The sequence below is a fragment of the Gallinula chloropus genome (assembly GCF_964237585.1).
Source record: "Gallinula chloropus genome assembly, chromosome: 2".
Taxonomy (NCBI): domain Eukaryota; kingdom Metazoa; phylum Chordata; class Aves; order Gruiformes; family Rallidae; genus Gallinula; species Gallinula chloropus.
In genome coordinates, this window is record NC_140086.1 from 163,484,482 (window position 1) to 163,499,495 (window position 15,014).

The 15,014-nt window shown below is 62.5% G+C and overlaps 1 protein-coding gene across 1 annotated transcript; it reads right to left on the minus strand.

Moving 5' to 3' along the window:
- Positions 1–3,094: 3,094 nt before the first annotated feature.
- LOC311189290 (zinc finger protein 783-like) lies at positions 3,095–15,014 on the minus strand. The gene is made up of 6 exons (XM_084260923.1): positions 14,875–15,014; positions 12,769–13,161; positions 11,496–11,622; positions 10,697–10,810; positions 7,019–7,273; positions 3,095–4,625 (listed from the first exon to the last, which is right to left on the minus strand). The coding sequence occupies exons 1-6, from the start codon at positions 14,896–14,898 to the stop codon at positions 3,529–3,531; spliced, it is 2,010 nt and encodes a 669-aa protein (XP_084117049.1). The 5' UTR covers positions 14,899–15,014; the 3' UTR covers positions 3,095–3,528.

The window sequence follows — 15,014 nt, forward strand, 5'->3', positions numbered from 1 at the left end:
GAGCTGGGGGTTAATGCCACTGAAGGGATTGTGTCGCTGTGGCAGCTGTGACACAGCAGCCGAGTGTAATCCAGTCTGGGAGCTGCTTCCCCAGGGCCTGAGGCCTCTCCAGCCCCTTCCCACCCGTGTGAGATCCCACCCAACCAGCCGCCCGCTCCGGCTCCCATCCCCGAGCCCTGCGGCTCTCCCAGGCTCTCCTTCAGCCTTACCCCAGCCCCAAACTCCCAGAGGGCAGCAGGGAGGAGAAGAGGGTCTCTGGTAGCCTCACAAGCCCCCTCAGGCGTCTCTGTGGGCCGCGGGGCCATGTCTGGGTGTGCCCCCCAACACCAGACCCATCTGTGTGTGCCCATCACCTCAGCTCCTCCAGCTTTCCCCCCAGCACGCTGCCGGCCAGGGCCTGAGGAGCATCCCCAGGCACATCCCTGACGTGCTGCTGGGAGCTGGGCTCTCCCCAGTGATAAACCAGCCCAGTAACACCCCTACACACCCCACCATCCCCTGTGTGACTGCCCTGCCACGGCCTGTGCCCTGCTTGCTGTTGCCGGCTGCCCTGCGGCAGTGGGACACCAGAGCCCATCCCAGCACCCGTGGTGGAGCCAGCACAACGCTTCCTGCTCCCTGTTCACCATCCCTGCAGCATCCCAGGGTGACAGCCTGGGTTGTCCCCTCAGCTACAGCCCCTGGGTGCTGCCAGGGTGGGGCGGGGGATGCTGCCCACCTCACACCCGAGCAGGGACAGTGGTGCCTCCTGCTTGTCCCTCGTTCCCAGGGCTTCTGATGCCTTCTGGGTGCAGCCACGTCCAGCTCCCCAGCACCCTGGGCTGGGGAGGGCTGGGTGAGCGTGGCAGTGCCAGACCTGTGGGGACACGAACCCTCAAAAGAGTCAAACCTGGGTGCTGTTAACCCCCCTAAGTCTGGAGCTGGTTTGTTTAGGTGAGGACTGCCCAGCACCCAGCACCCAGCACGAACCAGCCTCCCATTAAATGGAGGGTGCTGATAACCCACCAACAGCTCAGGGGGGTGTCAGGGCTGCTCACCACACGTGGCCCCCCCCCCCCCCCCCCCAAAATCCGTGCCCTGCAGCACTGCTGCTGCCACCCTGAGCTCAGCTCCCATCAGGGCCCATTCCAGCTGTTTCCCCTGCCCAGCGTGGGAGCTGCAGCCACAGACGGGCTGTTGACATCTGAGCTGAAGGTCACCTGGACGTGGTTAAACCCAGCGCCTGATGCAGCCACGGTGCCAAAGAGAGGAGGAGGCTGCCTGTTCCCAGGCTCCCTGGGCGGGGGGGGGGCTTGGATGGGTGTCAAAGTGGCTGCTTTGCCCAAAACCCCCCCCGCTGAACCCGTCCATTTCTAGGAAGGCAGAAGGACAGCGCTGGCTCCGTGGCACCGCCAGCAGGAAGAGCACGAGCTGAGGAGAACCAGAGCCAGTTCTGCTTTCAATCTCTTTATTCCCCCTAATTGCATTTAGTCCTGATGAGGGGGGCGTGTGGCAGCCAGCTGGGCTGGGGGCTGCAGCCAGACCCCCCTGTCCCACACCAGCCAGGCTATCAGCCCTATTGCAGCATGTTTAAGCCAAGTCAGACAACCCAACCCCCCCCAAACTGCTCCCAGGGAGTTTGGAGCAGCAACCCAGCACTGGGAAGGCAGGAACCTCACTGGGTCCTGCTCCAGCAGCCCCCAAACTCTCCTCTTCATGGCTGGCTGGTGGGTCCTGGCAGCTCCAATGGGCGCTGTGGTGCCAGCAGGCGCTTTGGAGCACGGAAGAGGGGGGTAAATGGCAGATTTAGGAGGGGTTCCCACGCCCCCAAGGTGCTACAGCAACAGGTTTGGTTCTGCAGAGGCATAAACAGGTCCTGAGACTCATCCCATCATTGCTCTGTTTATTGATGCCACTGTCCAACATGAGATCTGACACCGTCTTCCCCACCACACCCCTCGGCCAGGAGCCTGGTGAGCACCAGGACGTCACCAGCCCAGCTGCACCCCAGAGCTTCTGGTGCATCTCACCCAGCCACAGCCCAGCTACAGGAGCTGTGGTGAGGATGGACCAGGCTGGTGGAGAAACGAGCCCTGGGAGCTCCAACAGACACCAAGGAGCCTGACCCACATCCCACCCACCGGGGCTCCAGCCACAGGAATCTGTGGTGGGTGCCCCGTCCCTGGGGGTGTTCCAGGCCAGGTTGGCTGGGGCCCTGGGCAACCTTGTGTAGCTCCAGGCCTGGAGGTTGGTGTCCCTGCCTGTGGCAGGGGGTTGGAGCTCTGGGACCCTTGGGGTCCCTCCCAACCCTGACCATGGGCAGCCCTGAGGTGACCAGGGTTGATCACAGAGCCAGCCCAGGACCTGCTCTTCCATCTGGGGCCGGAATCTCGCCGCTCCCACCGCTGGGCAGCGTGTGGTCGATGCCCCCAGCAGCAGTGAGACCAGCCAGCTCTCTGCAGCACGTTTCACAGGATGAAGAGCAGTTGAATCACACCAAGGTCTTGCTCACAGGTACATCAGGGACCCCACCAGTGAGACCCACGTCTTACGAGCCGCTCCCACGTCTCGCGCCGCCGGCGATGCCTTCGGTGCAGCTCTGGTGGTGGCCGGAGGGACGGGCACCCCAGGGGGGGTCACCAGGAAAGGCGTCTGCTGCTGTGGAAGGATCAAGCACTAGAAATGAGTGTTTGGAGGAGCCTTGGCTGATGGGATCCTACCAGAAAGAAGGTTCTTTTTTACTGCAACTAGTATTTTATTCTATCAGATAGTTCAGGGATGCCGGGCAGGCACCTATCAGCTCTTCCAATCTAGACACACAGAGAACTTCCTCCTCATCTGGATCTATTTATCACTCACCTCCCCCTTTGGCTGGCAGCTCCTTGTCACCAGGCACTGCCGAGCGGCTGTCAGGTCCGAGCTGGGACGAGGCAGCCCCCTCTGCAGAGCTCCTGGACAAAAAGTGACTGTGCCAGAATCAGCCCCCAGAGCACTTAAAACAACAACAACATAAAAAGAAACCAGTATCTCTCTTCCCCCACCCCCCCCCTTGCCCCAAATACCCTCCCCCCGCCCTCCCAAAACCTTGGCCCTCCTAAGTTTTGCTTATCAAATCAAAAGTTCCTCCACATTTATTATAAAACCAAACAGTAGATTCAAAAAGCAGTGAAGTCCTACGCAGGCAAAACACCCTGGACAGGCTTCTCTCCTCCTTGGTTTTGCTGCTCTCCCACGGTGAGGATTTCATTCCCCCTCAATCAGCTGCTTCTGTCCATTTGTGGGTTTGTTTATATATATATATAATCTTTTCATTTTGCTTGCTTTAATTAATTAATTTATTCCCAATCAGCCTAGCTGTCTCCACCAGACCAGCGACGCTACCACACAAAAGCTTCCTTGATGTCCATGCCCTGAGCCGGGGGGGAGGGTGAGGGGAACGGGGAAGGGGGGGGGGTTTGGAGGGAGGGTGGGAGAGATGAGAAGAGGAAGAGGAGGAAGAAGAGGGCTGGATGGAGGGGAGGGGAGGGAGAGGAAGCTGTCGGCAGCCCCTCACTCTCCCATGTGCGTCCTCAGGTGGTACTTGAGGGACTGCTTGTAGCGGAAGCACTTGGTGCACTCGGTGCAGGGGTAGGGCCGCTCGCCGGTGTGAGCCCGCTGGTGCTCCAGGAGGTGATGCTTCTGGGTGAAGTTCTTGCCACACTCGGTGCAGTGGTAGGGCCTCTCTCCGGTGTGGATGCGCTGGTGCTCCAGGAGGTGGTGCTTGCGGATGAAGCCCTTGCCGCAGACGGCGCAGGCGTGCGGGCGCTCCCGGGTGTGGATGCGGTAGTGGTTGGTGAGCTTGGACTTCTCGCTGAAGGTCTTCTCACACTGGCTGCACTGGTAGGGCCGCTCGCCGGTGTGAGTCCTCTGGTGCCTCAGGAGGTGGGAGGGCCTGGTGAAGTTCTTGCCGCACTGGGGGCAGAGGAAAGCCATCTCGCTCTTGCCGGCGTGGATCCTCTGGTGCATGATCAGGCTGATCTGGAGGCGGAAGCTGCGCCGGCACTCGCCGCAGGTGAAGGGCCGCTCCCCGACGTGGGTGATCTGGTGTTTGCTCAGGCTGGACTTGTGGCTGAAGCTGCTCTCGCACTCCGAGCACTTGTAGGGCTTCCCAGGGGGCGGGGGCCGCGCCTGGGGCTTGAGGCCGTGCTCGGGGCGCCGGGGGACCCCCACGCCGCGGCGCGTGTGGCTGCGCTGGTGCAGCAGGAACTGCTGCTTGTTGCGGAAGCTGAGGTCGCAGTCGTGGCACTCGTAGGGCCCTTCCTTGAGGTGGTTGCGCTGGTGGATCATGAAGTTGATCTTGAGCATGAAGCTCTTGCCGCACTCAGGGCAGATGTAGGGTCTCTCCCGGGTCCGGTTCCGCTGCTGGGCCGTGCTGGGTTTCATCTCCCCCGAGTCCCTCTCGCAGGAGGGGGGTTTCCCCACCCGGGTGGCTGCCAGGCTCCTGGGCGGCGCCTTGGAGCTGCACTGCGCCTCGCAGCCCAGCCCGGCCTCGTGGCTGGGGAACGCCGGCGGCTCCGTCCTGCCCGAGAACATGGGGCACGGCTCCAGGGGGTCGGGGTCGTCCTCTTCCTCCTCCTCCTCCTCCGTCTTGATCACGATCCCGTCCTCTGCGGAAGGGAAACCAGAACGGTGTTAGAATCCCAGCCTGGGCTGGGTTGGGAGGGACCCCAAGGGTCCCAGAGCTCCAACCCCCTGCCACAGGCAGGGCCACCAACCTCCAGCCCTGGAGCTACACAAGGTTGCCCAGGGCCCCAGCCAACCTGGCCTGGAACACCCCCAGGGACGGGGCACCCACCCCCTCTCTGGGCAGCCCCTTCCAGCCCCTCACCACTCTCTCTGCACAGAACTTCCCCCCAGTCTCTCCTCTCCCCCTTCCCTCCTCCAGCTTCACTCCAGCCCCTTGTCCTGCCAGTCTCTGCCCTTCCCAAGAGCTGATTCCCCTCCTGGTCCTGGGGTCCCTTCAGGGATGGGGAGGCTGCACTGAGGTCCCCCCACAGCCTTCTCTTCTCCAGGCTGACCCAGCCCAGCTCCCTCAGCCTCTCTCCCTAGGGGAGCTGCTCCAGCCCTCTGAGCATCCCCGGGGCTCCTCTGACCCCTCTCCAACAGCCCCACATCTTCCTTGTGTTGGGCCCCAGCTCTGGACACAGGACTCCAGCTGGGGAGGGCAGAGCAGAGAGGGACAATCCCTTCCCTGTCCCTGCTGCCCCCCCTCTTAGGGGCACCAGTGGCCTTTCAGCAGGTCCAGCCCAGCGCCCTGTGCCCTGGGACGGGGCACATCCTCTCCTGGGGGCAAGACAAGCCTGTGCACCCCTGGACAGGAAGGACACACAAACCACCTCCCAGACAGGCTCCTTTGGAAGGTGTGGTCAGATCTCTCTGCCAAAAGGTTCTGCAATTCCTCGACACTCTGAGACGGGCCCGAGGGGCGGATAAAAGCACCATGGATTTGGCAAGGGCTCAGGTGGCCAAGTGATTCTGGAGCAGCTCCATCTGCTGTTGTTTCTCTGGGCTGCAGCACCGCTCCCCGCTGCCGCCCGGCACTGCACCCAGGGCTGCCCTGCTCCGGAGATGACACACCCAGCCTGGGGCTGTCCCCTGTCTTGTGGGTGCCCAGGCAGCGTGTCCCAAGGAAAGGCCCATGGTGGGCCCCTCACTGCACCCTGGGCTGGACTTTAGGCCAGGCCTAAGTGCTTTCCTAGGAAGAGCAACCACGCTGTCCCTCGAGGGGACAGCTGATGGGTGTGGGATGTACCAAAGCCACAGCCCTCTCCCCTCTGCATTCCCACACCCTCCTTCACACCTCCTGCCAGCAAAGAGCTTCCCCTACACAGGGACCATTGCTGCTCGAGCGCTGGGCACCAGCATGGTGTTACCACAGCCCCTGCTCAGCCCACCAGCCACAGCACAGAGCATCAGCCAAGGTGCTGGCTCTTGGACGAGGATCAGCTCCAGCCTCACCACTGACTCGGCTGGTTTCCTTCAGGAAATTGTGAGGAGACCACAAGATCCAGGAGATGGAGTTGAGGAGGAGCTCAAGAGCCCACCTTGAGCTGCCTTGGTTGGGGTTACAGCATCAGAAGCCACCAGAAGGGCAGGAGCCCACTGCTCCCAACAGCTCATCTCCTTGTGCTCAAGGCACGTCTGTAGGACCCAACCAGCACGTCCCACCCAACCAGCACGTGACTTCCACACATGAAGCACCCGGTGCCATCATCTCATCTCATCTCTCCACTGAGTAAAACCTCATTGCTCCCTCCCAGCAGCTCACCCACCTCCAGTCACCCTCCCACCCACAGACTCACAGACTCACAGGGGTTGGAAGGGACCCCCAGAGCCCAGGGGGTCCAACCCCCTGCCCAAGCAGGGTCCCCAGGACAGGGGCTGGGATCTCTCCAGACAAGGAGACTCCACACCCCCTGGGCAGCCTGGCCCAGGGCTCCCTCACCCTCACCAGCAAGAAGTTCTTCCCCACATTGGGGGGAACTCCCTGGGCTCCAACTTGAGCCCATCGCCCCTTGTCCTGTCCCCACAGACACTGAGCAGAGGCTGCCCATGGCCCCCTGGCTCCCACCCTTCAGCTCTTGAGAACCAGTGATCAGATCCCCTCTCAGGCTCTTCTCTGCAGGCTGAACAGCCCCAGCTCCCTCAGCCTTTCCTCCCAGGGGAGATGCTCCAGGCCCTCCACATGCCTCACACCAGGGCAGGAGCCCACCACAGCCATCTGCCCTCTCCACCAGCAGGATTTGGGCAGCAGGGGCTCAGTGGGGCTCTCCTAAAACTCTGCCTGGGACTCATCCTCCCTCACTCTCCCTGTGTACCATTTCCCACCCATGGAGGGCTGAGCCACTTCTCGCTCCACCCTGGAGCAGGGCTGGTGTCCTCCTCCAACCAACCGACCAACCTCAGGCTTCTCTTGATGTTGCTGCAGCCTGAAGCTTTCCCTCCGTCTCCCCCCACCTTCCCCTGCCCCAGGAGAGCCCCCCGGGCCTCAGCACCTCACCTGTGCAGCTCCCGTGGTGAACGATGACTCTCTGGATCTCGCTGAAGTCAGCCCCGTACTCAGAGGAGTCCCCCAGGCTGGTTCCAGGCAGGTCCCTGGCTGGAGAGACGGAGCCGTAGGGGCTCTCACAGGCTGCCTCCTCATCGGGGCTCTGGAAGCTGCCCTCTGACTGCCCAGACATCCCATGCAGCTCGGGGTTTTCAGGGCTGTCTTCAGGCAGCAGCTCCTCCGTCTTGATCACAACCCTTATACCAGCTGCAGGAAGGAGAGAGCAGCCCCACTCACCATCGTTCCAGGGGGCTGGGACACAGAAACCTCCCACAACGGCCCCACCAGCTTCTCCTGTGGTGTCCCCCACCCACCGTGCTGGGCTGGCAGCTCCTGTTGGCTTCAGTTCGACTGCCAAGATCCTCATGACCAAGGGCACGGGCAGGGGATGGAGCAACCTCATGTCTGCAGCAACCTCATGTCTGCAGCGGCATTGCCACCTGCCAGGATACCCTGGCCAGGATAACCTCCTCACCGGGATAACCTCCCTGCCAGGATAACCTCCTCACCAGGATAACCTCCTCACCAGGATAACCTCCTCACCAGGATAACCTCCTCACTGGGATAACCTCCTCACTGGGATAACCTCCTCACTGGGATAACCTCCCTGCCAGAAACACCTCCTCACTGGGATAACCTCCTTCCTCACTGGGATAACCTCCTCACCAGGATAACCTCCCTGCCAGAAACACCTCCTTACTGGGATAACCTACTCACCGGGATAACCTCCTTCCTCACCGGGATAACCCTCCCCACCAGGATAACACCCCTGCCAGGATAAACTTGCCAGGATAACCTCCTCACCAGGACAACCTCCTCACCAGGATAACCTCCCTGCCAGAAACACCTCCTTACTGGGATAACCTTGCTGGGATAACCTCTTTGCCAGGATAACCTCCCTGCTGGGATAACCTCCGCACTGGGATAACCTCCCTGCTGGGATAACCTCCTCACTAGGTGGGATAACCTCCTTGCTGGGATAACATCCTCACCAGGATAATCTCCTCGCTGGGATAATGTCCCCAGTGGGTTAACATCCTCACTGGGATAACCTCCCTGTCAGGATAACATCCTCACTGGGATAACCTCCGCACTGGGATAACCTCCCTGCTGGGATAACCTCCTCACTAGGTGGGATACCCTCCTTGCTGGGATAACATCCTCACCAGGATAATCTCCTCGCTGGGATAATGTCCCCAGTGGGTTAACATCCTCACTGGGATAACCTCCCTGTCAGGATAACCTCCTCACCAGGATAACCTCCTCACTGGGATAACATCCCTGCCGGGATAACCTTGCCAGGATAACATCCTCACTGGGATAACCTCCTCGCTGGGATAACCTCCCTGCTGGCATAACCTCCTTCCTCACTGGGATAACCTCCTCACTGGGATAATATCTCTGCCAGGATAAACTTGCCAGCACAACCTCCTCACAGGGATAACCTCCTCACTGGGATAACCTCCCCAACGGGATAGCCCCCTCACTGGGACAGCCCCCTCACTGGGACAGCCCCCTGTTGCCCCTGTTGCAGTTCTGTGAGGCTGTGCTGCTGAGGTGGTTTTTGTGGGCAGCAGCTACAGCCTAAACTGTAAACAAGGAGCAGCTCAAGGCCCAAGTCAGGGCTGAGAGAGTCACAGAGCCTCTGAGAATCACAGAGAGGAGAAAACAACCCGGCAGCGGCTGCGTTTTCCCACTGGAGGAGGAGGGAGAAGATGTCACGAGCTGAGCAGACACCGAGGCCAGGACAGGGCGCGGGAGGAGGCGGCCCTGGGGCCAGAGAGAAAGATGCCCCTGCAGCCCCTGGAGAAACCCCTGGGAAAGGCCCAGCCCCCACCTGCAGCCCGTGGAGGGGCTCCAGGCTGGGGGGAGCAGGTGGAGACACAGAGGAGACGCTGTGACCCTACCTTGGGGTAAGCCCCTGCCAGCACTCGCAGCCATGAGGAGAAGCAGAGACACAGAGAGGAGAGGGAGAGAGATTTGCACTGGAACAGGTTTGCTGGGGGAGGCTGGTGACCCCCCAGAGCACTGGGACTGAGAGACACTGTGATAAGGAGATCAAGCCCTGTGGGACAGGACTCACGTTGGAGAGGTGTGTGGAGGACTGTCTCCCGTGGGTGAGACCCCACAGTGCAGCAGGGGAGGGTGTGGAATGAGTGTTCCCCCAGCTGAGAGGGAAACCAACCTGCAAGGGACTGAGCAGAGCCCCCAGCTCCCAGCCCCTGTCCCCCCGTGCTGTGAGAGGGGGAAGAAGGGAGTGAGGTCACGACTGGAGTGGAGTCTGCTAAGAAGGGAGCAGGGGGGAGGCTGGAGGTGTTTTAAGATCTGACAGGGGACAACAGCTCATGAAGAAGTAACCCAGAACCCCACTGTTTCCCAGTCCCTGCCCCCCTGTGCTGCGAGCAGGGGGAAGGAGGGAGTGAAATCTTGGCTAAAGGGAAGCCTGCTGAGGATGGAGGGGTGGGGGGAAGGAGTTTAAGATCTGGTTGAGTTTGTTTTAAGATCTGGTCACGCTCCTGACTCCAGTTTTCACTCTGTGTTGAGTCTGTTTTGCCCACGTCCTTGGTGACAGAGTGAGCTCTCCCTGTCCTTGTTTTGTCTCCTGAGCCTCTTCATAGATATTCTCTCCCCTGAAGGGCGAGTAACAGACTGACTTTGGTGGGAGTCTGGCCTCCAGCCAGGGCTAAACCCCCACACCTCCCCAGTGGGGTAACCTCCCTGCCAGGATAACCTCCTCACCAGGATAACCTCCTCACCAGGATAACCTCCCTGCCAGGATAACCTCCTCACCGGGATAACCTCCTCACCGGGATAACCTCCTCACCGGGATAACCTCCTTCCTCACTGGGATAACCTCCCTGCCAGGATAACCTCCTCACTGGGATAACATCCATGCAGGGATAACCTTGCCAGGATAACCTCCTCACCAGGATAACCTCCCTGCCAGGATAACCTCCTCACTGGGATAACATCCCTGCCAGGATAAACTCCCTGCCAGGATAACCTCCTCACTGGGATAACCTCCTCACTGGGATAACCTCTTTACCAGGATAACCTCCCCACTGGGATAACACCCCTGTCAGGATAAACTTGCTAGGATAACCTCCTCACTGGGATAACCTCTTTACCAGGATAACCTCCCCACTGGGATAACACCCCTGTCAGGATAAACTTGCTAGGATAACATCCTCACTGGGATAACCTCTTTACCAGGATAACCTCCCCACTGGGATAACACCCCTGTCAGGATAAACTTGCTAGGATAACATCCTCACTGGGATAACCTCCACACTGGGATAACACCCATGCAGGGATAACCTTGTCAGGATAACCTTCTCACCAGGATAACCTCCCTGCCAGAAACACCTCCTTACTGGGATAACCTCTTTGCCAGCATAACCTCCATCCTCACTGGGATAACCTCCCCACTGGGATAACATCCCTGCCAGGATAAACTTGCCAGGACAACCTCCTCACCGGGATAACCTCCCTGCCAGAAACACCTCCTTGCTGGGATAACCTTGCTGGGATAACCTCCCCACTGGGGTAACCTCCTTTCCAGGCTCTCAGCCTGGGAGAGCAGCTCCTCCTCCCAACACAGGGTCCCCTGGGGCTGCCCAGCCCTCTCACCTGCGGTGGCATCGGTGATGATCTCACTCTCCTCCAAGTCCTGCTCGTTCCTGACCCGTGATTCCTCTCCTTGCTCGATCTGGGACAAAACACCAGGTTTGGAAATTGCATAGTCTGTTGAGAGACAGAGGAGGGGAGGGAGGGAGGGGTTACTGCACAGGGAATCCTACTATCAGCTTCCACCTCTCCCCAGCTCTGGGGTGGGGGGAGACACGTGAAGACACCCAGGAACATCCACAAAGGCTCCACCGCTGAGAAGCTCCCTGGATGGACAGAAGAGATCTGTGGAGCTGCCACCTCTGAGGAGAACCCCAACCCCTAGGTTTTTCTGGCAGGGTTTTAGGACTTCTCAGGCAAATCCCTGGCTCTCCTGAAGCCAAAAGCGTTGCACCTCTGGCCCCAGCAGAGCTGGAATGTCTCCTGTGGCTTCAGGAGCCCAAAGGAGCGCAGCTCAGACCACATCAGGCAGCCTTCCCCTCCCCAAAGAGTTTCCTCTAAAGGGGTGCAGGGGCTGGTGCCTGCTGCTGGGCTGGTGGGTGAAGGGAAGCCCTGCCAACATCCACGAGGAAGAACCTGGTTCTTCACCAAGTATCCCCAGCTGAAAGGAGCCCCAGGAGGTCTGGGGTGACCCCCCACCCATCCAGGACAGCCCCACACCAGGAACAAGCCCAGACACTGCTGCAGAGACGCCTTTAGCCAGCCAAGAAACATCCTCCCCCTGTTTTTCAGCCTCCCCCCTGGGTCTCCAGGGGAGCTCAGAGCAGCTCTCCCCCTCCTCCCCACGCCGCCCCGCATTTACCCAGCGAGATCAGCGACTCGTAGTTGCCCTTCATCACATTCTTGTAGAGCTCCTTCTGCCACTCCTCCAGCTTCTCCCACTCCTTGTTGTTGAAATACACCGACACGTCGTCAAAAGTCACCGGCACCTGCAACCAGAAGCACCCAGGGCTGGAGGCACCTCGCTCCCCACCAGCCCCGACGTGTTATGTCTGGCTCCTTCCCTGCTCAGACACGACCAAGCTACATCACAGCCACCAACAAACCCCCCCCCACACCCCCCTTGGGTAGGTGTTTCTAGGAGATTAAAAGGTCTCAGCCAAAGGGCTGGTTCCTGGTGGGGAAGCCAGGGTGTGATGTCCCCAAACCACACCATCCTCCTCTTCCTCTCGGTCCCTGCTGCTGCTGCAGAAGTGACCAGGCTGGTAAAGGAGATAAAAATCTAGGGCTGGACCTCATCTCTAGGGCTGGACCTCATCTCTATTGATGAGCTGACGTAAAGACCTGGATCTAATTACCCCAGAACTCCAGGGAAAACTCTACCCAGGCCAGAAGGGCTCCCAGTGGTTATTGTGTGCTGGGGGCCGGCTGTGGCTTTCCAGCCTGTTCACTGAGAAGTCATTGCTGAGGATAAATTCAGCGTGTGGGAGCTGGGGTGTGCTTGGGTTCTGCTCCCCAACCGCCCTAATGGGGTGTCAGGGTGAACCCCCTTCTCCCAGACCTGCTCTGCTCCCCCATTCCCTTTGCTGGGTCCCACACAGTCCCATCTGTGAACTGACTTTTACCAACAGGGACCTGGATGTTGGGGGTGAGCTCTGTCTGACGCTGGGCTAAGCCCAGCTGGGAGTGTGGGGAGCTCATCTGCCCTCCCCCAAACCCCAGAGCTGCCCAGCCCCTGCAGCAGCAGCCACCCCCCCGTCCTGCTTGCTCCTTCCCCAGTCCAGGAAGGAGCCCCCTAACCAGGGGGACAGGGACTAAAAGCCCACCAGACCCTCAGGGTTCCTCTCAGAAGGTGGTAGAAGAAAGGAAAAGCAGAATTCAAAGAGGAGTGAGTGGCTGGCAGGCAGCACACCAACCAGAGCCGAACCCCTGGTGTGGGGGGACAGGACGTTCCCCTCGGGTCCATCTCCCCCCGAACGTGGGGTCCCCCTGGGAGAGAAGCCGTGAGGGGCTCCAGGTCCAGCCAGGCCCATCCCCACATCTCTCCTTCACCCCACTTCCCACCCTCCAGGAGCCTTCTGGGTGCAGACCCAGCCTCCCACCCCCATCACCCGGGACGGGACCCCCCCCATTACCTTGGGGACTTCCCCCTTCCTGCCCGGGGGCAGGCGCAGGATCCAGAAGTTCCTGTTCTTGAGCAGGTTCTCCATGTTCTCCAGGCGGCGCTGGAGCAGCCCGTACTCCTGGATCAGGGTGCCCAGCGCCGCGCACTTGCTCTCCAGCTGGTTGCCCAGCTCGGCCGCCGTCCTCTCGCAGGCGATCAGCTTCTTCTCCGCCATCCCCGTCCGGCCCTCCAGGTCGAGGAGGCGGGTGGAGTGGGAATCCACCTTCCTCTCCACGGCCTGCACGGCCGCCACCAGCGTCAGCGACAGCTCGGCCGTCTGCGTCTCCCGCTCCGAGGTGCGTTCGGGGCCGGCTGGCGGCCGGAGGGGCGACGGGCAGCGCGGCTGCGGCACCGGCTCCGGCGCCTGCGGGTAGAGGGGTGCGGGGGTCAGGGTGTGGGGGGACGGACAGGGAGACAGACACCCCCCCCCCCATAGCATCCCCCTTCCCCAGGGGGAGGGGGTGCAGGGCTCAGGGTGTGGGGGGGACGGACAGACAGACACCCCCATAGCATCCCCCTTCCCCGGGGGGAGGGGGTGCGGGGTCAGGGTGTGGGGGGGACGGACAGGGAGACAGACACCCCCATAGCACCCCCCCTCCTCAGGGGGATGGGGTGTGGGGCTCAGGGTGTGGGGGGGACGGACAGGGAGACAGACAGCCCCATAGCACCCCCCTTACCCAGGGGGATGGGGTGTGGGGCTCAGGGTGTGGGGGGGATGGACAGGGAGACAGACACCCCCATAGCAGCCCCTTTCCCCAGGGGGATGGGGTGCGGGGCTCAGGGTGTGGGGGACAGACAGACAGACACCCCCACAGCAGCCCCCTTCCCCAGGGGGATGGGGTGCGGGGGTCAGGGTGTGGGGGACAGACAGACACCCCCATAGCATCCCCCTTCCTAGGGGGATGGGGTGCGGGGGTCAGGGTGTGGGGGGGACGGACAGACAGACAGACACCCCCATAGCATCCCCCTTCCCCAGGGGGATGGGGCGCGGGGGTCAGGGTGTGGGGGGGACGGACAGGCAGGCAGACACCCCCATAGCATCCCCTTTCCTCAGGGGGATGGGGTGCAGGGCTCAGGGTGGGACAGACAGACACACACCCTGACCCCCGCACCCTGAGCCCCTATCCCACTCTATCACCCCCTATCCCACCCCATCCACCCCTATCCCACCCCAGCACCCCCCTTCCCCAGGGGGATGGGGTGCAGGGGTCAGGGTGTGTGGGGGACAGACAGACAGACACCCCCCCCATAGCACCCCCCTCCCCAGGGGGATGGGGTGCGGGGCTCAGGGTGTGTGTGGGACAGACAGACAGACACCCCCCCCATAGCACCCCCCTCCCCAGGGGCAGGGGCCGCGGGGGTCCCGCTGCACAGCCCAGTGCTGCCCGGCCGGGCTGCCCCGTGTCCCCGCAGGGCGCTGACCCCGCTAAGCCGCTTGGGCTGGTGGCCCCGAGAGGTGACACCAGGATGGGGGGGGGGGGTGACAGGGGACAGCCGGGCCCCGTTGCCATGGGCACGGCGAGGAGACACCCCGGGGGGCTGGCGGGCGCTGTCAGGCCAGGGGCTCCCCGTCGCCATGGGGACGGGGCGGTGACACCGGGGGGAGGGGGGGGTGGGGGTGCTGTCACCGGGTGCGGGGTGACGGGGGGGGGGGACACGGGACGGCGGGGCCGCCGCTCCCCGCCCCGCCGGGCCCGGCCGCCGAGGCTGAGGGGAAGCGGCGGGACGGGCAGGCCCGGCCCTCGACGGCAGCTCGGGCGCCGCCGGCCGCGGAGGCCCGACCCGGCCCGGCCCGGCCGCGCCGCCCCCCCGGGGCTGCCCGCGCCGGCGTCGGCCCTGCCCGGCCCCGCGCCGTGTGCCCGGCCCCGGGGGGGCGGCCGGGGCGCCGCCGGCTGACAGCCCCCGCCGGCCGCCCTCCCTCCCCCCCTCCCCGGCGCCTCCCGCCGCGGCCCCGACGGCGCGGCCCGCCCCGACGTGCGGCCCTGGGGCTGCGGGCGAGCCGCGCCGGGCCGGGCCGCGACCCGCGGCGGGCGGGGAAGGGGGAAGGAGGCGGGGGGGGCGCGGCGGGCGCCCTTACCTGAGCGGGAGCCCCCTCGGCCATGGCCCTTTGTTCCCTGCCCGGGGCCCCGGGGGCCGCGGCCGGGAGGATCCAGCGCCCGCTCGCTGCTTCACCTCCGCCCGCCGCCGGGCATCGGGCTGGGCCCGGGGCGGCGCGGC

Excerpts from the sequence above, each read along its gene's own strand:
- LOC311189290 (XM_084260923.1), bottom strand. The coding sequence starts at position 14,898 with ATGGCCGAGGGGGCTCCCGCTCAG. Across the intron at positions 13,162-14,874 it reads CCGAGGGGGCTCCCGCTCAG|GCGCCGGAGCCGGTGCCGCA; the intron begins GTAAGGGCGCCC and ends CTCTACCCGCAG. Across the intron at positions 10,811-11,495 it reads CGAGTCGCTGATCTCGCTGG|ACTATGCAATTTCCAAACCT; the intron begins GTAAATGCGGGG and ends GTCTCTCAACAG.